Source organism: Poeciliopsis prolifica, unplaced genomic scaffold (genome assembly GCF_027474105.1).
Source record: "Poeciliopsis prolifica strain line A6 unplaced genomic scaffold, Auburn_PproV2 SCAFFOLD069, whole genome shotgun sequence".
In the NCBI taxonomy this organism is placed as follows: domain Eukaryota; kingdom Metazoa; phylum Chordata; class Actinopteri; order Cyprinodontiformes; family Poeciliidae; genus Poeciliopsis; species Poeciliopsis prolifica.
The window spans coordinates 1,185,001-1,210,201 of NW_026562444.1; the positions used below are offsets into that span (position 1 = coordinate 1,185,001).

Sequence of the window (25,201 nt, forward strand, 5' to 3'; positions counted from 1 at the left end):
GTCCGGATCTGCTCCCGACCCGTCCGGATCCGCTCCCGACCCGGTCCGGATCCGCTCCTGAAACGGTCCGGATCTGCTCCCGACCCGTCCGGATCGCTCCCGACCCGGTCCGGATCCGCTCCTGAAACGGTCCAGATCCGCTCCTGAAACGGTCCAGATCCGCTCCCAACCCGGTCCGGATCCGCTCCCGACCCAGTCCCTCTGAGATCCAGTCCATTCCTCTACCTGCGCAGTAATCCATGGAGCCGGCCTCTGGGTGTGCAGGAGCAGTAACACCTCCGGTCAGATGGTGGTGCCAGAGAGCAACACATCATTAGGGTTTTATTCAATCCCAGTTTGGATCTTGTTGTCCTCTTGAGGCTCAGTTTGGTTTCTAGTTGGAATAATCGATGCCTCGGGACGCTTAGCCCCGCCCCCTTCCAGGGGTAGCCCCTCCCCCAAGGATCTGCCACTTCTAGATGCTTCTTTAAATCTGAGGAGGAAGCACCGCCCCTGAATGCTGATTGGTCAGCCTGTTTGTGTGTGAATGAGTGATTGGTTCATGTCCAAATCGTTTGCAGTTCATTGTGTTTTAATCTTGCTGTGGTTTGGAGCCAGGCAGCGAAGCGTCGACCCGTCAGACCGTCAGTTCCCGAAACTACACATAAAGACTTTTAAAAGCTCACATGGGGTCACTCCGACGACGCCGGACCGCGCACAGAGACAAAAGCTTGTGGGTCCAAATGACTGATGGACAGAACCTTCAGAAAGTTCTGCTGTGGTCCAGTATAGCCGGTCCATTTTGGGCCGGTCCTGTCCCGGTTTTGGTCTGACAGAGAAGCAGAAAAACAGAACCCAACCCGGTTGATCGGTCCAACAGAACCGGAGGCTCACTTCCTGTAGCGTTGCTGGGTCAGAACTTTGCAGGAAATCAGAGCCGCTGGTGTTGGTGAGGTTCAGATGGAGGTGGTCCGTCTCCTCGGTGGACCGAACCGGACCGAACGCTAAGAGTCGAAAGTTCCTGAGATCCTCCTCTTCCTCACCTCCAGCCTTCATCGCCATTTCTTCCTCTCTTCCTCTGTCCTACATCGCTCTACCTCGCCTCAGGATACACCCCCCTCGCGCCTCGTTCCCGACGCGTCATGTGACCAGCCTCTGCCGCCCCGCCCCTCCCCCCGCTCAGCCCCCACAGAGCAGAGCTTCACGCAGACGCCGGAGCGCTCTTCACCGCTCAGAGAGGAGGACGGCGCGGCGCGGAGACGGAGGGAGCCGAGCCGCAGCCTGAGAGCAGAGAACACCCCGCTCATCCTGGGGGGGCTCTCCCTGGATGCAGGAAGAGCTCTGGGGGTCGTTTCCTCCCCGCCGCCATGCAGCGACGCCAGGAATGAGGGCGGATGGTGAGAGCAGGGAGCAGCAGCAGCAGCAGCAGCAGCGGAGGAGGAGGAGGAGAGGCAGGAGGAAGGGGGGGGGGGGAGCTCGGCCGGCGGCAGCAGCAACGGCAGCGGCCGGCGGCGCGCGAGGAGCCGGCGGCGCTCCAGAAGGAGCCGGCTGGCGGCCCGATGTCCCGGCGCCGAGTCCCCCGGGTCCGGCAGGGGAGAGTGCTTCTCCCCGATGCTCTGCCACTGCAAGGTGGCCTGCAGCAGCAGCACCATCTCCCTCATGTTCGGCTGCAAGGTGGGTCAGGACACGGCCGGTCTGGACACGGCCGGTCTGGACACGGCCTGGCCCGGTCTGGACACCGCCCGTCCGGTCTGGACACCGCCCGGTCCGGTCCGGTCCAGACACGGCCCGGTCCGGTCCGGACACGGCCGGTCTGGACACGGCCCGGTCCGGTGTGTCCACGTTCGGTTCTGGATCAGAGTCCTGTTTGTTCCAGGTCCTGCTTGGTCACAGTCATTTGGTTCTGGGTGCGGTTTGGGTCCGGGTCTTGGTCAGGTTTGGTTCTGTCCTGGTTCTGTCTATGAGTAACAGTTATAAACCGGGTCTCAGTCCAGAGGGCCCAGCAGGTCCGGTTCTGGAGAACTTGGCACCCCTCAGACTTCTCTGGATGTTTCCAGGATCCTAAAGGTTCTGGTTCTGTTTTTCCTGGATCTGGACCGGACAACCAGCTGCGGTCCGGTCCGGTTGGGTTCTGTTCCTCATCCAGACTCGTCTTGCAGGACATCCAGAGCCAGAACCGGACCGGTTCTGCTGGCGGTTCTGGACCAGGGCCCGGATCTGCAGGAGAACCTCCTCCATCCAGTCAGTTGGTTTTGGGAACAGCTGGAATAAATCAGTGAACTGGACCCTAAACGGGCCAGTGACCTTTGACCTGAGCCCGGGTCGATGCTTGTTTTCTGGAGACGCTCCTCCTTCATAACAGAAGCGATGTGGAACAGCGTGTTCTGATGCTGACCCGGTTCTGTTGTTGTTATGTAACGGAACGCGGCGCCACGGCGATCCGGGCCTCAGCAGAACCTCCGACCCGGAACATCCTACAGATTCCCGACCTGCTTCCTGTCCTGCACCTGTCAGACTCAGCTCAGGGAATAAAACCTCGTATTTAAACCTGCCGTCTCCTGATTGGCCAGTGAAGCTGCCTGTCGCTTCTCCCTTTGTGAGCCGACCAATCAGAGGCCAGCTGGGCTGCAGGGCCACACTGTGATTGGCCGACGACGGCAGGCGTGGCGGTGCATGTGTGAGGTCCATGTGCTCCACAGGAAACAACAACAGAGTCCTGGAGGAGCTTCATTACCCATGATGCTTTGTGAACGATCCGTCTCGCAGAAATCAAAACAACATGAAATCAGGATGATGTTCTGGTTCTGTTGGAGACTGGATGACCTGTGACCTCAGGTCAGCTGTAGGTGATGATTAAATGATTAACAGCCCGATCACGTTAGAAATGTTGAACTTTTTATTTCATTCCTGTAAGAGCTCAGGAATAAATCAGTAAAATTCTGTCCTTTGGTTTTGATATGAATTGATATGTGATCATATTGATCAGATTAATGAATTAAACTGAAATAAATCTGTATTGTGATAAACGTTGTGATATTAAATTATCATGTCATCATCTAAACAAATCACACCAGCTGATCTGCAGCCCTCTGTTTCCTGGTTTCAGTTTCTGTTCCAGATTGAGACAAGAAACAAAAGTTCTGAACAACATCAGTCGGTTCAGCGAAGCCCAGGCCGTCACCAGCAACAGCAGAGCTGCGCAATGGCTGCTGGAAAAGACAGGAGTTCTGTTACTGACTTACCATCCAGAAACCACTTGCTGCATTCTGGTTGATTGTGCAGGAGGCTCCAGTTCTGCTTTTCAAGGATACACAGTTGCATCGTTGCACATCTGTTTGCGATGAGATGGGAGGCGTGGCCAGCAGCAGCAGCTCATTTGGATTTAAAGAGACAGCGACTCTAAGACGTCTTCCTGAAAGATCAACAGGCAGAATAAAATCTGATGAACTGAACACATTCTGTAGCCCATAGATCTATGCTAACCTGTTGGAGCAAGGAAATAGGTGACCTTTAATACTTCAAGAGTTCAGAGGTCAGCAAGGAATAAAATGTTGAATCCTGTGTGGAGGTTCTCTGGTTGGACCTGGTTCTGTTCAGCAGCAGAACCGACCCGATGGCTCTCAGCTTGGTTCTGACTGCAGATTGGTAGTAAAGGCTCCACTCCTCTTAATTAGCCTGATTGATCAGCCAGATCGACTGGGGCGGGCGCTTCACGGATCGTTGCTGCAGAGACCTGAGCTCCATCTCTGACTGCCAGGGGTCAAAGGTCAGAATTCTGAGTCTGCATGGCTGCTTTCAAGGGTTGAAGGACAAAACCTGTTCTCTAGAAACAAGATGGCCGCCAGACTGGATGAAGCTCCAGAGCTCTGGGACCAATGGGACCAGAACCAGAACCCAGTTCAGATGAAGCTCCCCGGCTGTCCGTCACAGTGGTGGAGGGTTCATGCTGTGGGCCGGGAAGTTGGGTCCACACCGGGTCATCAGCAGAACCAGAACAGACTGACTGGAAAAGAAAAGAACCAGAGTTGCAGTTCTTCAGTGGTTTAGTCAAAGTCCAGAACCTTGCCTGGGATGTGGAGTTCTGCTGGTAATGGTTGGTACCAACATGGAGGTTCTGCTCCGGCTCAGAGCAACAGAACTGAACCCAGATACCAGAGGGTTCTGCTGGTTCTGTTCCGGTCAGCTTCGTCTTCCTCCTCCTCTTCCTCGTTTCTCTGCTGCTCCTATTTATAGCAGCGAGGAAGAGGAGGAAGAGAAGGAGGTGTGTGTCAGAGCCTGGATCTCCCACTACTCCATTAGTTCTGCTTGGTTCCACCAAGAACCCAGTTCTCCCTGCGCTGCTTTCACAGACCTGCTGACTGTCGGGTTTTCTGTGAGGCGTTCACTGACCTGCTGACTGTCGGGTTTTCTGTGAGGCGTTCACTGACCTGCTGACTGTCGGGTTTTCTGTGAGGCGTTCACTGACCTGCTGACTGTCAATGAAGAGGTTCACCTGACCTGTTCACCTCATTTATTTAAATGATGTCTGGATCATTTAAATAAATGATCTATTCAGTTAATTTAGCAGAGAGAATCATCTTCTTGTCTCCATGTCCAGGAAGCAGGTCTGTAAAGTGCTGGAAAGGCTCAGAAATTGTAGCTGTTGTTGAGATGGTGGTGGTCAGTGTTGATCTTGGGGAAAAGGCTTTTCATGAATTCAAACTGGGTGAATCTCTTCTGGACTTTCTCATAGTGGGCAGCAGGTAGCAATTGGCTTGAATTGCTTATAATTAACATTAAAAAGAAGGAACATAGTTAATGTTATTCTCTCAAAGAAAATGTAAAGTTAATAAGACACATACCTCATATGTATTAGGTCTCAAACTTCTGCTTCTCTTTAAACAGAAGGTCTGGCCGTTATAACTTGAGTTCTTCTTCACCAGCACACTGCACGCCTGTTCGTGCACTGCTGCCTCTCACTGGTGGAAATGGTGTACTGCACCAAAAACAGCCTCAAATAATGTTTCAAATTCAAGTTCATAAGTTACTGGTTAACATCTTGCTGTGAAACTTTAGGATCAATTAAATTAAGAAATTTAAGACTAGACAAAATGGCAGAGCAATGTAATATTACAGATAAATTTACATAATTTTTAAAGTTTAATCTGTAATACTTTTATTACAAATTTGTCAGATCATGATTTCTTGGTTAATGTCAAGATGTCAGACATTTTGAATAAAGTCAACTTTGTATTAAAAGTGTCATGATTTACCGAATGACACTTTGAAAACAGTCAAAAATATTTATGAAGACATAACTCATCTTCATGACCGTGTCATGACATGTTGATGACGGTGTTATGACATGTTGATGATGGTGTTATGACATGTTGATGACGGTGTCATGACATGTTTATGACGATGTTGATGACGGTGTTATGACATGTTGATGACGGTGTTATGACATGTTGATGACGGTGTTATGACATGTTGATGATGGTGTTATGACATGTTGATGACGGTGTTATGACATGTTTATGACGATGTTGATGACGGTGTTATGACATGTTGATGACGGTGTTATGACATGTTGATGACGGTGTTATGACATGTTGATGATGGTGTTATGACATGTTGATGACGGTGTTATGACATGTTGATGATGGTGTCATGACATGTTGATGATGGTGTCATGACATGTTGATGATGGTGTCATGACATGTTGATGGTGTCATGACATGTTGATGATGGTGTCATGACATGTTGATGATGGTGTCATGACATGTTGATGATGGTGTCATGACATGTTGATGATGGTGTCATGACATGTTGATGACGGTGTTATGACGTGTTGATGACGGTGTTATGACATGTTGATGGCGGTGTTATGACATGTTTATGACGATGTTATGATGGTGTTTTGACATGTTTATGGTGCTTCATGACAGGTTTATTCACAACCTATCCAATAAAGTGTTACCAATAATTTTTCTCTTAAATCTCATTTAATACTGAGTGTTTCTGTTTCTTCATGCTCCAGCTGCTTCATCTTCCTCTGAGGATTATTGATCTATAAAGATATCTATCTTAAATCAATAGTGTTCAGTCGAATTGGAACCGTTTGGGTCAGAGGTGAACTGGTCCAGTTTAACCAGTCTCCTGGATGCTGGTTCATCCCGTCACCGTGTTGCCAGTTCTGTTTGGTTCTGTCAGAACCAACCAGTTAGCATAGATATTCCCCTGACTTTAAACGGATCAGTTCCATTCATCCCATCTTTTGGTTGTCAGAACCGAGCGGTTCGGGTTCAGTTCATCTTGATTGCGGCCAGTTCTGGTTGCTGCAGGTTCTGCTGAAGCCTGACAGTCAGAACTTGGGGCTCACTGACCCGCTTTCCTTCCTGTCCTCCCCAGAAGTACCGGCACCACGATGAGGACTCGTCCCCCCAGGACCAGAGCCCCCCACCCCTCACGGAGGAGGGGGCCGGGCCAGAGCTGGTCCAGGTCGCCGAGAAGAACCTCAATCAGATCGAGAACGTCCACGGATATGTCACGCACGCCCACATCTCACCTATGAAGGTAGGGGGCGGAGCCTAATACTTAATCTGTGCTAAAGCTGATCCGGATCCCGATCTGATCCGGATCCCGATCTGATCCAGATCCCGATTCTCTGGTCTACAGGGCTCATAACAGCAGCTCTCTGAGATGCAGATTTGGATCCAAATCTGGATCCAAATCCAGACTTGATCCACTTTAGTTTGAGAGCCAGTTATGATCTATTTGGATCCGGATCCTTAACCATGAGGCCTGCAGGTTCAGATCAGGAGTTTCTTTTCTTCCTGTCTCTCTGTCCATCCGTTGCTCATGCTGGATGTGTTTACCTGTTCATGTTCCTGTTGCCCCCTGACCTTCATCAGCTGGAGCTCCTCCAGTGACCTCTGACCTCCTGACTGCAACTGAGGGCTTAGCCATCACCCAATCAGAGGAGGATGGAGGATGTTTCTGTCTCTGCTGCCAGTTCATCCAGGTGTAGTCCAGGTGTAGTCCAGTTCATCCAGATATAGTCCAGTTCATCCAGGTGTAGTCCAGTTCATCCAGATATAGTCCAGTTCATCCAGATATAGTCCAGTTCATCCAGGTGTAGTCCAGGTGTAGTCCAGGTGTGGTCCAGGGTAGTCCAGTTCATCCAGATATAGTCCAGTTCATCCAGGTGTAGTCCAGGTGTGGTCCAGGGTAGTCCAGTTCATCCAGATATAGTCCAGTTCATCCAGGTGTAGTCCAGGTGTGGTCCAGGGTAGTCCAGTTCATCCAGATATAGTCCAGTTCATCCAGGTGTAGTCCAGGTGTAGTCCATGTCATCCAGGTGTAGTCCAGTTCATCCAGGTGTAGACCAGTTCATCCAGATATAGTCCAGTTCATCCAGGTGTAGTCCAGGTCATCCTACTTTGGACATCTGTAACCAGAGTGACTTTGGTTTAATGTCGTCTGGAAATGAAACGTCACTAGATCAGAATATATCCATAAAATCCATAAATCCAGAGCAGGCATCAGAAAATGGTTCATCTTGAGGATCTGGTGAGTCAAGTCGTTGCTTCCTGCTGGGAAGCTGGAATACCGCAGCGCGACCTCTGACCTCTGACCTGGACATAATGTTCTGCTGCTTCATGTTTCAGTCTGAGGGAGTTTAGACAGGACTCAGGGTCACTTCCTATTCGGGGAGCAGCGGTGATGGCTGGTCCTGTTGGACCCTGATGTGTTTCTGGTTCTGAAGCTCTGATCCATCTGGGTTTGATCGGACTCAGAACGAGACCCAGCTGAGACGGTTCTGATGGTTCTGTTTGCTGTATTGGGTTCTGATCATGTCTCGTCTGCTCAGTGTCTCCGGTCCCATCTGTATCGTCACATCATTAAAAACCAACCTGGCTGGTACCGGTCTGCCTTCTGGATCGGACCAGAACCGTCAGCATGCTGCGCTTCTTATGATGTGACTCGTTTCAGAACCTCATTGCTCAGTGGTCCGGTCTGGTCCAGTCTAGTCCTGTCAGCTGCTCTCTGTCCCTCCATGTGTCTCACTCTTCTTCTGTGGTTTCTGTTTCTGAACTTCCTGTTCCTCCTGACAGCGACCCGCTTTCTTCAGGTGCACAGACCCAAACCATATTCTGGTTCTGATCACTAGCTTGTCCTCTGGCGCCCCCCAGTGGTTGTAGCTGAAGCCTCCATGCTGAGATCATCATGTCCTCTGGGACAAATCGGACCTCCTGTTAAAGTTCTGGCCGTGTTCAGGGCCCAGAAGCTCAGAGGTTCCTGAAACATTCCCAGACTGCCTCCCCCTGGTCCAGAACCCGGTCCAGAACCGGGGTGTTCTCCTTAGTGGACCCTGCCGGTTCAGAACCCAGGGTTTGGGTCTGTGCACGAGGAAACCCAGCTGGCAGAGAAGGATCTGTTTGGTTCTGTCTGGTTCTCCTGGAGGAGGTCCAGAACCGGTCCAGTCTCAGCTGTTGCCCTCCCCCCCTGTTGTCCTCCAGGTAGCGTCTCTGGAGTTCCTCCTGGACGGCTCCTCGTCGTTAGGACTCTTCCCCCCGGAGCTCCCTCCCCCACGCCCTCCACCCTCTACCCACGGAGAGGACAGCCCCCTCCCCTCCTGCTCGTCCAACCCCTACCCCCCTATACAGGTAACTCCCCCTATACAGGTAACTCCCCCTGCCCCCACTGATACAGGTGATACCCCCAACCCCCTTTGCTGCCCATTAACATAAAATCCAAGCAGAACAGGTTTAGAAATAGAACCGGGTCCGACCAGAACCGTGTGTTCCTGAACGTTCTTTCAGTCGGGTCCAGAATCGTTTTCCTTGATGTTTCCTCACTGGGTCGATTTAAAATCCGGGTTTCCTGAAAGCTCTTTGATTGGACCATGGCTCTGACCCGGACCGGAACCAGCGGTTCTGGATGGGATGTTGACCTCAGACTGGACAGGAAATGATGTTGAAGCTCACCTGGAATGTCAGGATGTCATTTGGAAACGTTTGGAATCATGTAGGAATAATTAAATCTGATCATCTCAGGTCCTGTGTTCTGACTCTTTAGCTATCAAACCTATTCTCATCATCATTGTTCTGCTAATATGCTAATAGCAGAGCTAACCTTAGCCACCGCACTTAGCTTCCCTTAAATACATTTCTCTGGATAAACCTTTCAGCTGAATGCAGTTTAACATTCAGGCTAATGGGCTCTTTGCACCTGCCGCGCTGACGACAACTGCATGCCCAAATGCGGCTCTTTTTTCCGCTTTCAGTTACTATGACTGCTATAAAAGTCAAACTCATACTTAAGACACAAATAAAACAATACTATGTACTTTAAGTTTTTATGGATTTCCAAGCGATCCTGAATTAAGACGGCTTATAAATATTCATCGCTACCAGTTAAAGCTACCAGCTAAAGCTAACGCCGCACAACAAAGTTTGCAGCCTTCACTTCACTCCGGATCAGCTTCTTCAGCCTAAAGACGACAGTAAAGGAGCCGTCCTGTGTTATTAACATTAAATCGCTTCTGTATTCAGCCTGAAAGAGCGAGTGTTTGGGAACGAGACAGCAGAGCCGGACAGCCGAGCCACTGATCCGCCTGTACCCGTACACGCCGCCGTACACACCGCCGTAATGAGCCTGGGCTCGTTGTGCTTCGTCAGGCTGGAAGCAAAAAGCCTGAACCGTAATCTCCCTCCTCCCCCCAGCGTTTATTGTCGTAAACAATAAATACATGTAATATTCTTGAAAATAAGGCACAAACATTGTCTGATAGATTGGATGAGAAATGTTTAGATACTTAAATAGCAGATTTTTACAAGAAAAATGTCCGAGAATATTGCCTACTAGCATAAGCTAAAGCTAATGTTAGCCACAAAGTTTAAAGAAAGTAAAACTCACCTTTGTATCTGTGAATGTATAATGAGGCGAACATCTTAAAACCTTTCTCCGACTTACTTGTCGGGGCTTCAGATCGATGTACATTATTAATTATTACCTTGGAAAAGCCGTGCAGGTACCTGGTGTAAAGTACCGTTTTCAATAGATGGGAAACATTTGAGCCGTTTTTCCCGAACGCAGAAGCTCAGGTGCAAAGAGCCCATTACTGTAATTCTTCAAGTAGTTAGATGTTTATATTCATGCTCTTATTTTGAAGTGGAACACGGCTGTTTACAAAGCAGTTTGTTTCCACAGAAACTTTGAAAAGGGAAATATATAAATATATAAACGACATTTTATAAATACACTGTTCAAGATTATGACATCAAAAATACAGTTCAGTTATTAGAACGACTTTTAAACATATTTATATTGATTGAAAAACAGATCAGATTTTATAATTAAAACAAAATCAGATCATCTTCTCTCCAACATCCCGAGGCTCTCATAGCTCCCCTGGTGGCCCTCCAGAGGACTACTGACCTCTAAACTGTGATGATGGTCCATTCTCCATACCTGGTTCTGACCCAGAGTGGTTCTGACCCAGCCTGAGTGGTTCTGACCCAGCCTGAGTGGTTCTGAACCAGCCTGAGTGGTTCTGACCCAGAGTGGTTCTGACCCGGCCTGGTTCTGACCCAGAGTGGTTCTGACCCGGCCTGGTTCGGTTCTTGGCCAGGACTGATTGAGGTTTTTATTCTGGTAAAATGAAGGTTAAATCCAAGATGGCGCCACTTCGCTTTTCTGCGCGGCTTTCGGTTCCCGGCTCGGTTCTGATGCGAACCGAATGATCCGACCAAGCTGACCTCCGACCATCCGCGGGTTCAAAGTTCATTAACGTGGTGAGACCAGCAGCTCCTCTGTGAGCAGCAAGAAGCTGCAACAGTTCAGAACCGGTCCGGTTCTGACCCAGCTCATCTGATGATTCAGCGATTCTCCGGACCCAGATTCCCGTCAAACCGGTTTCCTTTTTTCTGTCCTTCGGAAAAGTTCTGATTGGCCCTCCTCTGAGAGGAGGAGGAGGAGGAGGAAGAGCAGCAGGAGGAGGAAGAGGAGTAGCAATAGGAGGAGGAGGAGGAGGAACAGAAGGAGGATGAGGAGGAGGAGGAGGAGGGTGATGCTGTCAGACTGCAGAGGGATCTCAGGCGCCGCTCGCTGCACGTCCTCCGTCAGTCCTGCAGTTTGTTGTTGCGCCTCAGACAGACGGAGGAGCCGCTGCAGAGCCATGACCGCCGCCGGCGGGAGGACGCCTCCGCCGCTCCGCCGCGCCTCCTGAAGCCGCCGCCGCAGCTTCCGCTCGCCTTCTCAGCCTCCCTGTTTGTGTCAGGAAGGAGGAAGGAGGTGGCGCCGGGTGGAGCTCAGGCCGCCTCCTATCGACTGCTGTCCCGCCAGCAGCAGCGCTGCCGCCCCGCAGCCCGCCGCAGCAGGAGGCGCCGCGCCGCTCCGCGTCACGCCGCGGCAGCATGCTAAACTCGGCGTGGTTCGCCAAGAAGGTGGGCCGCCGCATCATGGGGACCCTGAGGAGGACGAAGCGGCTGCACCGCCGCTGCTGGTAGGTTCCTGCCCCCTGCTGCGTCACGATCCGGTCCGGTTCTGAGCCAGGATCCGGTCCGGTTCTGAGCCAGGATCCGGTCCGGTTCTGTCCGCTGCAGAACGTTCTGGATCTTTGGGTTCGGGTCGGGCCAGAACTGATCCGGGTCGGGCAGCATCCAGGACCAGAGCCGGCTCCTGGTCTGGTTCTGTTCACCTGGCCGTGTCTGGGTCAGAACCGGGTCAGAGCAGAGAGGTTCTACTGCTTTTCTTTCACAAGATGGCTCCAAACGGGTCGACACTCCTCAGAACCATCAGCCGGTTCTGACCCGTCATCTGGAGATCCGATTCTCAGAACTCAGAGCTCACGGTTCTGTACTTGGAGTTTGGTCTGACTCTGTGTTTCAGAACCAGGTCGTGTCCAGTTTCTGGTTCTGGTTCTTACTAGATCTGCCGGTCGGTTCCGAGCCATCGGACCATCTGAGCAGAATTCATAACCGGGTCTGAAACCAGTCAGCTGGGTTCTGAACACTGGACCATGGTTCTGGTCACAGGCCCGGTTCACCTTCATATAGGAGGTTCTGGAGTGTTTTTCAGTTCTGGAGCCAGTTTCTTCTGGGTCAGAACCGGACGGTTTCTCTTCAGATGCATAAGAATCTGGAGTTTCCAGATCCGGCCCGGTCCACCAGATGGAACCAGAACTGGAGCTGTGTTCTGGTTCTGGGCTCAGTGAGTCGGACCTGCCAGCAGGCGGCGCTGCAGCCTCACCGGACCAGACGTTCAGGAACAGTAAAGGTTCTGTTTGACCCGGTTTATGTGGACCTTCAGAACCAAGTTAGATGAGGCATTCTGGAACCGGGTTCAGCTCGACCCAATGACCCGGTTCTGATGCCAGGACGGATTTCCTTCAGTCCAGAAGGTTCTGATAGTACCAGATAGCAGTTTGTTTGTTTTGTTTTTGGGTTTTTTTTTTGCTTTTGTTGGAAAGGTTCTGATCCTGGAACCCGACCCAGGCGGATCAGAACCAGACCGGGCTATGCTCTGAGCGGCTGCAGCTTCCTGTCTGCATCATCCTGCTGTTGAACCCAGGGGGTCGCATCGATTATTCATGCTGCCCTCCCCCACCGCTGCTGATTAACTGGCTGCAGAGAGACGAGGAAGGTCGGCTCAGAACGGGTTCTGGACGGCCCGGATCAGACGCTCCGACCCGGTTCTGAAGGAACCGGCCGAGGAGGATGACGGCGCATCAGATGCGCCAGCCGCTGCCTGCAGGCGGAGCGGCGCCCGCTGGACCCGGCTCTCCAGGAGTACCTCGCCCACCTGCACCCGCTGGCAGCGGCAGCACGCCATCGAGCTGCACAGGCAGAACCTGAACCGGCCGCCGCTCCAGAACCGGCCGCCGCTCCAGAACCGGCCGCCGCTCCAGGCGTCGCTGTCCACCTTCACCTCCTGCACAGTCCCGGCTTCCTGCCGCGCCCGCAGCCGCTTCCTGAACCTGCGCGACAGCGTGAAGAAGACCGGCCAAGAGCACGGCCAAGATGGCCGACAGCCGCAGGGGAGGTCCGCTGGACGCCGTTCGCCTTCAGCAAGGTAGCGCAGCCGGATCCACCGGGCCTCAGTCCCAGAGCTCTGGACCGGACTGACAAGGTTCTGTTGGATCAGCGCTGCGGTCGAGTCAGACTGCAGTGTGATGTTTTCCTTTCTACAGTCACCGATTGCTTTCCTAACTAGTTATTCATGGTTTCTGCTCAGTCTGATCCACTCTTTGGTTTTTAGAGTTTTCTGTGGTTTTGTGTTTTTACTTTCCCAGCAGTCCCTGCAGCACAGAGATCCTCTCTGTTTCAGGAGCGCTCACTCTCCTGGCCGTGGCGCCGCGGTGGAGCGCGTCGCTCCGTGGCGTTCCAGAAGTAGGGCTCCGGATCAATGCCGTCGATGTTCCGGCTAAATTTAGCGGCGGCTGGTTTTTCCATCAGCTGCTGCGTCAGGTTTTACTGTTGCGTAACGATGATGGAGGCGCCGCGCGGCTCGCTGCGTCCCGACGTCTGGAAGCTCAGCAGGAAGTTCAACATCCTGAAGGGAAAACTGGGATTTAGTTTTTCAGTTTTCTGTCCGTTTAGAGCTGGAAGGAAGGAGGACCTTCATGTTCTGCTGAATCACTTGTTGAACCTGAACAGCATAAATTTGGACCTTCGGCTTCTGATTCACATCATTGAATGATTTTTAGTTTCAGAAATAAGATTAAAACAGAAAGTAGAATAAGACTCTAAATGGGTCAGATGGTTCTGACTAAACGGGTCAGACCATCTGCCGGTTCTGACCCGTCATATTAATATTCATGATGTTCGTCTGCTCTCATGTTTCTCTGGTTGTGACCAGACTGATCAGGTTCTAGAACCAAAGTGGCTCAGATTCTGTTGCTGGTTCTGGTCCAGTTGTTACGGTTTCTGGCGTTCCATTGACCTTTTGACCTTGTGAGCATCTAGATTTGCTGAGGCAGTTCCTGCAACACACACACCAAAACACACACGCAGCATGGCGGTGATCCTCAGAGCAGCAGACGAGTTTCTGGAACTCCTCCTCTGATTGGTTGATTCCTCTGATACTTCCAGCTGTTTTCAGTTCAGTTCTACTCCATCCTCCTGCTCTCCATCTGTGTTTGTCTGACCTTTGACCCTCACCAGCAGGCCGAGGCCGCCCCGCCCTGCTCTTCTATAATCCCTGTGATCCCCATCGCTCCAATCCCAGCCGAGACCTCCACCATCCCCGCAGCGTCACAGGTTTAATTTTTTATTTCCCTCGCTTTTGTTTCTGTCTCTGTGCTTCATCCATCCATCATCATCCATCCATCCATCATCATCCATCCATCATCATCCATCATCCATCCATCCACCCACCCATCCATCCATCCATCCATCCATCATCATCCATCCATTCATCCATCCATCATCCATCCATCCACCCATCCATGCATCCATCCATCCATCCATCCATCCATCATCATCATCATCCATCCATCCATCCATCATCCATCCATCCACCCACCCATCCATCCATCATCATCCATCCATTCATCCATCCATCATCCACCCATCCATCCATCCATCATCCACCCATCCATCCATCCATCATCCATCCATCCATCCACCCACCCATCCATCCATCCATCCATCCATCCATCCATCCATCCATCCATCCATCCATCCATCATCCATCATCCATCCATCCACCCATCCATCCATCCATGCATCCATGGATGGATGGATGGGTGGATGATGGATGGATGATGGTTGCATCATCATCCATCATCCATCCACCCATCCATCCATCCATCCATCCATCCATCCATGCATCCATGGATGGATGGATGGATGATCCACCCATCATCCATCCATCCATCCACCCACCCACCCATCCATCCATCCATCCACCCATCCATCCATCCATCCATCCATCCATCCATCCATCCATCCACCCACCCATCCATCCACCCATCCATCCATCCATCCATCCATCCATCCATCCATGCATCCATCCATCCAACCATCATCATCCATCCATCCATCCACCCATCCATCCATCCATCCATGCATTCATCCATCCAACCATCATCATCCATCATCCATCCATCCATCCATCCATCCATCCACCCATCCATCCATCCATCCATCCACCCACCCATCCATCCATCCATCCATCATCCACCCATCCATCCATCCACCCATCCATCCATCCATCCATCCATCCATCCATCCATCCATCCATCCATCCATCCATCCATCCATCCATCCACCCATCCATCCATCCACCCATCCATCCACCCATCCATCCACCCATCCATCCATCCATCCATCCATCCATCCATCCATCCATCCATCCCATGCATCCAACCATCATCATCCATCCATCCATCCATCCATCCATCCATGCACCTCGTTTTGATGAGTTTAGCTCGGTTTCTGCTGCAGAAACCTGTCTGGTTTCAGCCAATCAGGAGAGGTTTGAAGCGGGCCACCGGTCCGCGTCGCAGCGTCCCGTTCCTTTAATTCCAGCCTTCATGCTTCACAAGTGCAGCGTCTGCAGCGTGAAGAGGCGTGGCGAGCGTCTGCCTGGCGTTGGCGGGGTGGAGTTTCTGGTGGTGCTGATGTTGGTTCTCTCCTCAGGCCAATCCGCCGCCCGTGGTGGTCAACACCGACAGCCTGGACACGCCGCCATACGTGAGTCTCCGTCAGCTCAAACCAACCGGAATGCAGCCTTGGTTAATATTAGCCTGCTAACGCTAGTGTTAGCTCCCTGATGCTAATATCACCAACTGAGTTTCAGATTTATTGCAGACTTCCAAATGCAGCAGTGAACCAAATCATGTCAATCCTCAAAGTTTCAATCTAAAATTGAGACGCAGATTTGAATAATTTACTTGTTCTGTCCTTTAAGTTTGTGTCCAGCTAGATGCTACTGCTAGATTTAGCATGCTAATGCTAATATCCACAGTGACTCAGTTGATCTCATGCTGCTGTAAACTAGCTACAGATTCAGACTTGTAGCGTTTTACAGTCAGATTATGTAAATACGATCAAATCAGATCAGAAATGTTCGGACATGTTGAGCTCCAGGTCGATGTGAACGTGTGAATCTGATTCTCCCCATCACCTTCCTGCTGTTTGTGTCTGCAGGTGAACGGGACGGAGGCTGAATACGAGTACGAGGAAATCACGCTGGAGAGGGTAAGGACCTCAGGAACTCTGGATCCGACTCAAACAGTGATCACCATCAAAACATGGAAGCTGAGCACGTTTTGTGGCTTTGATGCAGGGAAACTCTGGGCTGGGCTTCAGCATCGCCGGAGGGACCGATAACCCCCACATTGGCGAAGACCCCAGCATCTTCATCACCAAAGTCATCCCTGGAGGAGCAGCCGCTCAGGACGGACGGCTCAGGTAGCAGCGCGCGTCGTGAGGACGCGGTTTAACCGAGACGCTCAAAAAGATGGCTGTAACCATGGCAACGCCCAGGTCTGCCCACATCTTGTGATGAAAAGTTTCAGAAAACAATCAGCATCGCTGCGCCATGTTGGCGGCCTGGCTAACTGCAGCTAAAGCCAAGGTAGCATAAAGTGTTAGCATGTAGCCGTTAGCTTATATTTAACTTCTGCTGATAAACGCTCATCTCTGATGTGTGTTTATTAAATATTGACTCCAGTTAACATGATCCAAATCAAACTGAAGAAAAGTTTATTGAATTCTGGTGAAGCCATAAAGTTTCTCCCAGGACTTTAATTCATTTTAAAAAATAATTAAGAAATTTAATGAAATATTTTAAAGGTGGGAATAAAATGGGTCAGGATTTTATGAGACGACAATAATTGATGATCATAAACTATTTGGTTCTGGTTCAACGTCAGGGAAGGCCGGCCCTGATGATGATGATGATGATGATGATGAGCTACCTGTTGATGTCTCTGTGTGTCTCAGGGTGAACGACGTCATCCTGCGGGTGAACGAGGTGGACGTCCGGGACGTGACCCACAGCCGGGCCGTGGAGGCGCTGAAGGAGGCGGGGTCTCTGGTGCGCCTCTACATCCGGCGGAGGAAACCGCTGTCAGAGAAGGTGATGGAGCTCAAGCTGGTGAAAGGACCCAAAGGTTTGGGCTTCAGCATCGCGGGCGGCGTCGGGAACCAGCACATCCCCGGAGACAACAGCATCTACGTCACCAAGATCATCGAAGGCGGCGCCGCGCAGAAGGACGGCAGGCTGCAGATCGGAGACAAGCTGCTGGCCGTGAGTCCCTGAACGCAGAGCCAACATGGCCGCTGGGCGCTCTGGTGGCCGTCATGGCCGCTGGGCGCTCTGGTGGCCAACATGGCCGCCCTCTGACGTTCCTCTCTGTTCTTCCAGGTGAACAGCCTCTGTCTGGAGGAGGTGACCCATGAACACGCCGTCACTGCCTTGAAAAACACTCCTGATGTTGTCTACTTGAAAGTGGCAAAACCCAACAGTGTCTTCATGAACGACAGCTTCGCCCCGCCGGACCTCACCAACTGTGAGTCCAGCTGCTGTTGCAGCCGCCAGAACCTCCCCTGGTCTCACCTGGTGGGGTGAACGCAGGCTGCCGTCACAGATTCATTCAGCAGGAAATGAATCAGTTCCTCAAACGATTCATTTCCTGCAGTAGATCAGGAGGGATCTACTGCAGCTAACAAGCCTCATCCCTGGTCAATCGAGTGGATCAGACGCTGTGGAACGATAGGATAGTAAGCCACAAAATGTCAAATGCACCTTTAGTTCAGTCATTTCTCTTTTTTGTCAGGAATCTCTGGAAACAGTGTCTGCAGAGCGACATAAATGTTCTAGTAACAGAAAAAAGTTGCCAGATTTGTCATTAGTTTAAAAAACAAAAGTGAATTTTGCTGAATCTGTTGCTGTAAAGGATAACTTCTGGAGCGTCTGAAAAGTTTCGGAGTGGGTTTTGGTGCTCCTCTTCAGCCCCGCCTCCCTCCACTCAGCCAATCGGACTTGGCCACGCCCATCCGGCTATCTTGGCTCCTCCCCTTTGATGTATTTGTTTCTAAAATTTGGGGCTTTGACAGTTATATGAGAACTAAATGCCACACCTAAACTCACTTTAAGTTGAGTTTCTATCAGCGAGTTCTTAAAGTGGAGACATGTTGGATTTATTGGGATTTTATTTCTGTTTGGAGTTTTTAATTCCTGGTGATGCTGGAAATATTTAATCTGAAAAATCTTTGGGAATTTGGGAAACTTTCGGTCATTTGAGTTTATTTCAAGCAAAGCGAGCTGATTGGCTCCCCCAACGCTCCGGTCTCCGTCCGGTGGTAACCGGAGCCAACAGGTGGGGGAGGGGCCAGCTGGGGTCCTGTACTCACCTGCTCGTCTCTGCGGTTCTGTTCCAGCCTACACGCAGCACGTGGAGAACCATATCAGCCCCCCCAACTTCCTGGGCCAGAGCCTGCCCCCGCCGGCGTCGTCGGGGCGATACTCGCCCACGCCGAAGGGCATTCTGGGAGAAGATGACGTCACACGGTGAGGACATCGTTTAGGTTTCCTGACGTTTGTTGCTTCCAGCAGCCAGACTTCCTCTGGATCAGAACCAGCGAGGTTAACATGTAGTTCAGTAACCAGATCCGGCTGGGACGAACAAAACGCTTCAGGTTTCAGTTAGAACCTGTACAGAATGAGAAAAATGACAAATAATTCAACTATCAGCCCAGGAGCTCCAACAAACTGCTGTGGTTCTGCTGAGCCCCAGTAACCATCGGGGTCAAAGTTCACAGCTCATTATACATCAGTACCCACAGCGGGGATCATTTCAGCACAACCACAGACAACCGGCTGGAGCTCCTGGATTGGCTGCTTGACCCGAGGTCACATGACCCGAGGTCACATGACGAGCGGCTGTGTGACCGCAGGGAGCCGCGGAAGGTGGTTCTGCACCGCGGGGCGACGGGTCTGGGCTTCAACATCGTGGGCGGCGAAGACGGCGAGGGCATCTTCATCTCCTTCATCCTGGCCGGCGGTCGGCAGACCTGAGCGGGGAGCTGAGGAAAGGAGACCGCCTGGTGTCGGTAGGAGCTCCGCCCATTAAATCGTCCCGCGCTGTGATTGGTTCAGAGCAACAGGTGATGTTCCCGCCTCCAGGTGAACGGCGTTGACCTCCGGAACGCCACGCACGAGCAGGCCGCCGCCGCCCTGAAGAACGCCGGCCAGACGGTGACCATCGTCGCCCACTACAGGCCAGAAGGTGAGGCTACCTGCGGGAGGACGGCCTCATGGACTCACCTGGGCGTCACTGACCCGCCGTGTCCTCTGCTCAGAGTACAGCCGCTTCGAGGCCAAGATCCACGACCTGCGGGAGCAGATGATGAACAGCAGCATCAGCTCGGGCTCCGGGTCGCTGCGGACCAGTCAGAAGAGGTCTCTCTACGTCAGGTGAGGTGGTTCACCTGGAGGTCAGCGGAGGCCAGCCTGCTTCATTCACTCTGTTTGTCTGGCGTCTCAGAGCTCTGTTTGAGTACGACAAGACGCGGGACTCGGGTCTGCCCAGCCAGGGCCTCAACTTCAAGTTCGGAGACATCCTGCATGTGGTGAACGCCTCGGACGACGAGTGGTGGCAGGCCCGGCACCTGACGCCTCAGGGGGAGCAGGAGGAGGTGGGAGTGATCCCCAGCAAGAGGAGGTCAGTCCCACGGAGGGCCCGGCTGCTGCTGGGGTCAGAGGGGTTAGAGGTGAACAGGAGACCCAGTGGGACCAGATGGGACCAGAATGATCCTCTGCTTGGTTTGGTCCGCCGGTTTTGCTTCCTGCTCAACTCAGCTTCTTCTTCTGTGGTTTTTGCAGAGTGGAGAAGAAGGAGCGAGCGCGGTTAAAGACGGTGAAGTTCAACGCCAAGTCAAGAGACCGAGGGGTGAGTCCTCCTGAAAGAAACCAGAGGATCCTGGTGTTGATGAACCATGTTTCTGGCTTTAGAGTAGAAATGATCAAATGTTTGAAACATGAAGCATTTTACCTGCTGCATGACCTTTGACTCTCTGCCTCCAGAAATGTGGATTTAAAGTGTTTGAGCTGCTGCCACCTGATCTCTCTACCTACTAATGACTAAAGTCTGCAGCCTCTGGCTGTTAGCCACCGCTAGCGCGTTAACAGATTGTTAGCCACCGCTAGCCCGTTAACCCTTAACAGATTGTTAGCCACCGCTAGCCCATTAACTGTTAACAGATTGTTAGCCACCGCTAGCCCATTAACTGTTAACAGATTGTTAGCCACCGCTAGCCCATTAACTGTTAAAAAATTGTTAGCCAATGCTAGCCTGTTAACCCTTAACAGATTGTTAGCCACCGCTAGCCCATTAACTGTTAAAAAATTGTTAGCCACCGCTAGCCCGTTAACAGATTGTTAGCCACCGCTAGCCCGTTAACCATTAACAGATTGTTAGCCACCGCTAGCCCGTTAACCATTAACAGATTGTTAGCCACCGCTAGCCCATTAACTGTTAACAGATTGTTAGCCACCGCTAGCCCGTTATCAGATTGTTAGCCACCGCTAGCCCGTTAACAGATTGTTAGCCACCGCTAGCCCGTTAACCATTAACAGATTGTTAGCCACCGCTAGCCCATTAACTGTTAACAGATTGTTAGCCACCGCTAGCCCATTAACTGTTAACAGATTGTTAGCCACCGCTAGCCCGTTAACAGATAGTTAGCCACCGCTAGCCATTAACTGTTAACAGATTGTTAGCCACCGCTAGCCCGTTAACAGATAGTTAGCCACCGCTAGCCCGTTAACTGTTAACAGATTGTTAGCCACTGCTAGCCTAGTAGCCGTTACCAGCTTCCTGTTCATTAATGTAGCAGTTAGCTACATCAGACTAGATAACATTTTCATTCTCCAGTTGTTAACAGCTTATGGAGCGCTAACAGTTAGCTGTCCTTAGTCTGTTAGTCATCTCAAGCTTGTTAACCTTTGACCCGGCCTCTGATCCGTAGTAAGGGACAAGAGCTTAGCAACCGTTAGGCCGTTAGTTGTTAGCACCGTCCGGCCCATTAGCCTTTAGCAGCGTCTTAGCCTTTAGCAGCGTCTTAGCCTTTAGCAGCGTCTTAGCCTTTAGCAGCATGCCTACCTGAGACTCAGCAGCAGCTCCCCCTTTAGAACATGTGCTACTTTAACACGCGTCGCCCACAGAGCCTGCATGACCTCTGACCCCTCACAGAGAAACGCTTGACATTGATGTCTGACTGCCTGCCTGCTTCGTCCCTCCCTCCTCTTCCTCTCTCTGATCCCATCGGTCACTCCAGAACGTCTGGAGACTAAAAGGAGAATAAAAAACTAAACTGTAAACAAAATAATAAATGATCATTTAGTTTCATGTAGAAATAAGCAGCTTTTTACTAAATTATCCTAAATTAATTAAGAATAAGTGTTGCCCTCTGGTGGCCAAAACATGATTTAATTTATAACTAAATATTTCTAGAAAATATTTTCATTATCTGATTTCTAATTAAAATATATTTAAGTTGTATTTTATGATTGATTATGTTGCTCCTTAGTGTCATTGTAGCTGGGATGTGATTGGTCGACCAGATCATGTTTCAGATTAACCTCCAGTTTAATCCACATCAATTCATTTCATGGATTAAAATCCAGATTGGATGTGAATTAACTGGTCTGGGACTAAATGCTGACTGACAGCAACAGGTGGAGGAGGGGAGCCGTTGTGCAAACCAAGCTGTGGCCCCAGAACCGGGCCGGGCCAGGACGGGTCCACAGCTTCCTGCCTGCCGCCTCTAACTTCCTGTTCGTCTTCGGCATGCTCCCTCCCTCCTCTTCCTCACCGCTGTGCTGCCTTCACTGACTCTGAGGAAATCCCAGCCTCAGAAGCTCTAACAGAACCAGTTACTGGGCCGGGACCAGAACCTCTGGCTCCGGGACCTGGATGTGGCCCTGGGCCTGACCTTTGACCTCTGCGCTGTCGTCAGCGTGTCCAGCCCTCTTCCTCTCCCGTGTTGTTTTCACGCCCTTCCTCTTCCTCAGCAGTCCGTCAATGACAAGCGTAAAAAGAACCTCTTTACCCGAAAGTTTCCTTTCTACAAGAGCAAAGAGCCGAGCGAGCAGGAGACCAGCGACGCCGACCGTAAGTCCCCGCCGGCCCGTTGCTCCGCGGCAGGAAGAGAGATCAGCTGGCGGCGGCACGCGCAGCGGTCGTCACGGCAACAGCCCTAAGCTCCCGACAACCTCTCAGATTGGGCCGACGGCTAAAACCGATCCAGAACCCCAGACAGGAAGTCCCTCCTTCCTGCTCCTGCGGGGAGCCAACATGGCCGCCCTGCCGACCGGCTGCGCTCCCTCTGCTCTCTCGTCTGCCGCCGGATCTCAGTAACTCTGTGTTTCTCTGGTTGTTTCTGTTTCTGCCGACCGCAGGACAACAACGACGACCCGACCAGCAAGAGCCACAGTGAGTAGAAACGCTGCAGGCGGCGGGCCGAGCGTCTCCACCGGGACGACGCCTGTCCAGGCCGCCGTCCCACTGCAGGACGACCTGCAGAGGGACGTCCCTCTGCAGGTCGTCCCTCTGCAGGTCGTCCCTCTGCGGGACGTCCCTCTGCAGGTCGTCCCTCTGCAGGTCGTCCCTCTGCAGGACGTCCCTCTGCAGGACGTCCCTCTGCAGGTCGTCCCTCTGCAGGTCGTCCCGCAGTTTGGCGTCCTGCAGAGGGACGTCCCTCTGCAGGTCGTCCCTCTGCAGGTCGTCCCGCAGTTTGGCGTCCTGCAGAGGGATGTCCCTCTGCAGGTCGTCCCTCTGCAGGTCGTCCCGCAGTTTGGCGTCCTGCAGAGGGACGACCTGCAGAGGGATGTCCCTCTGCAGGTCGTCCCTCTGCGGGTCGTCCCTCTGCGGGTCGTCCCTCTGCGGGTCGTCCCTCTGCAGGTTGTCCCTCTGCAGGTCGTCCCTCTGCAGGTCGTCCCTCTGCAGGACGTCCCTCTACAGGACGTCCCTCTGCAGGTCGTCCCTCTGCAGGTCGTCCCGCAGTTTGGCGTCCTGCAGATGGACGTCCCTCTGCAGGTCGTCCCCTCTGCGGGTCGTCCCTCTGCAGGTTGTCCCTCTGCGGGTCGTCCCTCTGCGGGTCGTCCCTCTGCAGGTCGTCCCGCAGTTTGGCGTCCTTTCAGCTAAAAAAAAAACTAGTAGAAATGGATCCGTAATTTCTTTATTAATCTGGATTAAATCTGTGAATTTAGTTTTCTTTCTGAATTCCAGCTGAGACCCCAAAACAAGAAAAAACGTAAATAATCAACTATTAATAAATAAAAAGTGGAAAGTGTTAATATTTTATAGATGTTTTTGGTAAGTTTTTCAGGGTTTTTTCAGTTGCAGTTCAAAATTGATTCTGAAAGGAAAATGTTTTTTAGTTTCTGTCCTGGTGGAGACGCCGGCTGAGACCTTCCTCATCCTCCTCATCCTCAGAGCTTCACGGATCCGTTTGTTTCTCATCAGCGCTTCGTTTTGTCCAACATCCTGGACCTTTTCAAAATTCAATAACTCAAATTCAAAAATACTTTATTTATGAGAGAACATGAAAGTCAGAAAGTTTGAGAATCCTCAGAGTCGTTGTGGTCGGTGATGCTGTGGGCTGGAAGGAGCTCCTGTAGCAGTCAGTCTCACAGCGAATCTGAAGATGCCTCTGACTGAAGACTGCATGGCAGCCTCATGCTAACGTGCTAACAGCTCTTTATCCAGCCAGCAGAGATGATGTTCCACAGTGACGGGCTGGATGACTCCACCAGCTGTTAGCAGCTCTGCTAATCCAGCTCCTTTGCTTTTGCTCCTCTCTCTGTTTGGTCAGAGAGATGCTGGAGGTGAAGATAAGATCAGCCACTGAATAAATGTAAAGGTCTTAGCGATGCTCTGAACTTCCTCCTTGAAGCTCCATGAAGCTTTTCATTCCTCTGGGCTTTAGGGTCAAAGTTCATTTGATGATTTGAGCTTTTGAGACGCTAATCAGCTGCTCCAGGTGTAAGAAGAGCATCTTGTTAGAGTGTCATAACTGCAGTAAAGTCAGAGCAGAAATCCATCCAGCTGCACAGCATCCAGAACCAGAGGGAATAATAGTCTGGGACCAGAACCAACCAGAACCACGGAAATGTTCTGACGCTTCCCAGATGGAGCAGAAACTTCTTGGTTCCATCAGAATCTGACCCGGAAGTTACATCTGGGTTCAGATCGGTTCTGCTGCTTTGGGAAGCTCCAGCTGTTAGTTGGACCGAACCTTTCCAACCCAGAAGGATAGCAGAGTGGAACCAGAACCAGAGCGTGTTGGACCGCTGAGTGATGGACCAATCAGAGAGCTGGATCAGAGTTCAGACCTGGTTCTGTCCAGCTGGACGTTACAGAACCGAACCTTCCCGGTTCCCCCAGTGGTTTGATCTGGAACCAGAACCTGCGGTCCGACCCGGCTTCATGGACCGGGCCATCGGGTCTCTGAGCTGCTGGGCGGGTCCAACAGAGCTCGGATGTTTTGTTTTAGAAAAATGATCTGAATTTTTGTCAAGGCTTTTATTGTGAAAGGTTCAGTTTGAATGCGTCTGATTGGTTGGTTGTTAAACGTGAGGCAGCAGATTCTATTACCATCTGTGCGTCATATTTCTGTGAACTCATAAAACTGCGCCGCCGAGGCCGGCTTGGAGCAAAGCATTGTGGGAACGCTGGCGTCTGATTGGCTGTTTCCTGTGATTTCAGAACATGTGACGTCTAACGCCAGTGATAGTGAAAGTAGCTACCGTAAGTTTTCCCGCCGTTCTGCCGACAGTTCACTAACGATCTGAAGCCTGACGGCTAACCCATTAGCTTAACGAATGCTACCTGCTGATTGGTTTATAATGGCTAACCCATTAGCTTAACGAATGCTACCTGCTGATTGGTTTATAATGGCTAACCCATTAGCTTAACGAATGCTACCTGCTTATTGGTTTATGACAGCTAACCCATTAGCCTAACGAATGCTACCTGCTTATTGGTTTATGACAGCTAACCCATTAGCTTAACGAATCCTACCTGCTTATTGGTTTATGACAGCTAACCCATTAGCTTAACGAATGCTACCTGCTTGTTGGTTTATAATGGCTAACCCATTAGCTTAACGAATGCTACCTGCTTATTGGTTTATGACAGCTAACCCATTAGCCTAACGATTGCTACCTGCTGATTGGTTTATAACGGCTAACCCATTAGCTTAACGAATGCTACCTGCTGATTGGA

General features: G+C 51.3%; 1 protein-coding gene and 1 long non-coding RNA gene across 2 annotated transcripts in view; one reads left to right on the top strand and one right to left on the bottom strand.

Moving 5' to 3' along the window:
* The window catches only part of LOC129351696 (disks large homolog 1-like), a 61,721-nt gene that overhangs the window by 30,812 nt on the left and 5,708 nt on the right, over nucleotides 1-25,201 (top strand). The window contains 17 exon segments of the mRNA XM_055020628.1: nucleotides 6,370-6,534; nucleotides 8,481-8,627; nucleotides 14,127-14,222; nucleotides 15,606-15,659; nucleotides 16,116-16,166; nucleotides 16,255-16,379; nucleotides 16,914-17,220; nucleotides 17,338-17,482; nucleotides 18,354-18,483; nucleotides 18,870-18,976; nucleotides 18,979-19,025; nucleotides 19,099-19,201; nucleotides 19,275-19,389; nucleotides 19,460-19,636; nucleotides 19,798-19,864; nucleotides 21,988-22,087; nucleotides 24,683-24,724. Of these exon segments, the coding sequence (XP_054876603.1) occupies nucleotides 6,370-6,534; nucleotides 8,481-8,627; nucleotides 14,127-14,222; nucleotides 15,606-15,659; nucleotides 16,116-16,166; nucleotides 16,255-16,379; nucleotides 16,914-17,220; nucleotides 17,338-17,482; nucleotides 18,354-18,483; nucleotides 18,870-18,976; nucleotides 18,979-19,025; nucleotides 19,099-19,201; nucleotides 19,275-19,389; nucleotides 19,460-19,636; nucleotides 19,798-19,864; nucleotides 21,988-22,087; nucleotides 24,683-24,724 (1,978 nt within the window).
* LOC129351784 (uncharacterized) lies at nucleotides 17,136-18,414 on the bottom strand. The gene is made up of 3 exons (XR_008604780.1): nucleotides 18,327-18,414; nucleotides 17,530-17,675; nucleotides 17,136-17,352 (listed from the first exon to the last, which is right to left on the bottom strand). It is a non-coding gene; the product is annotated as an uncharacterized LOC129351784 (long non-coding RNA).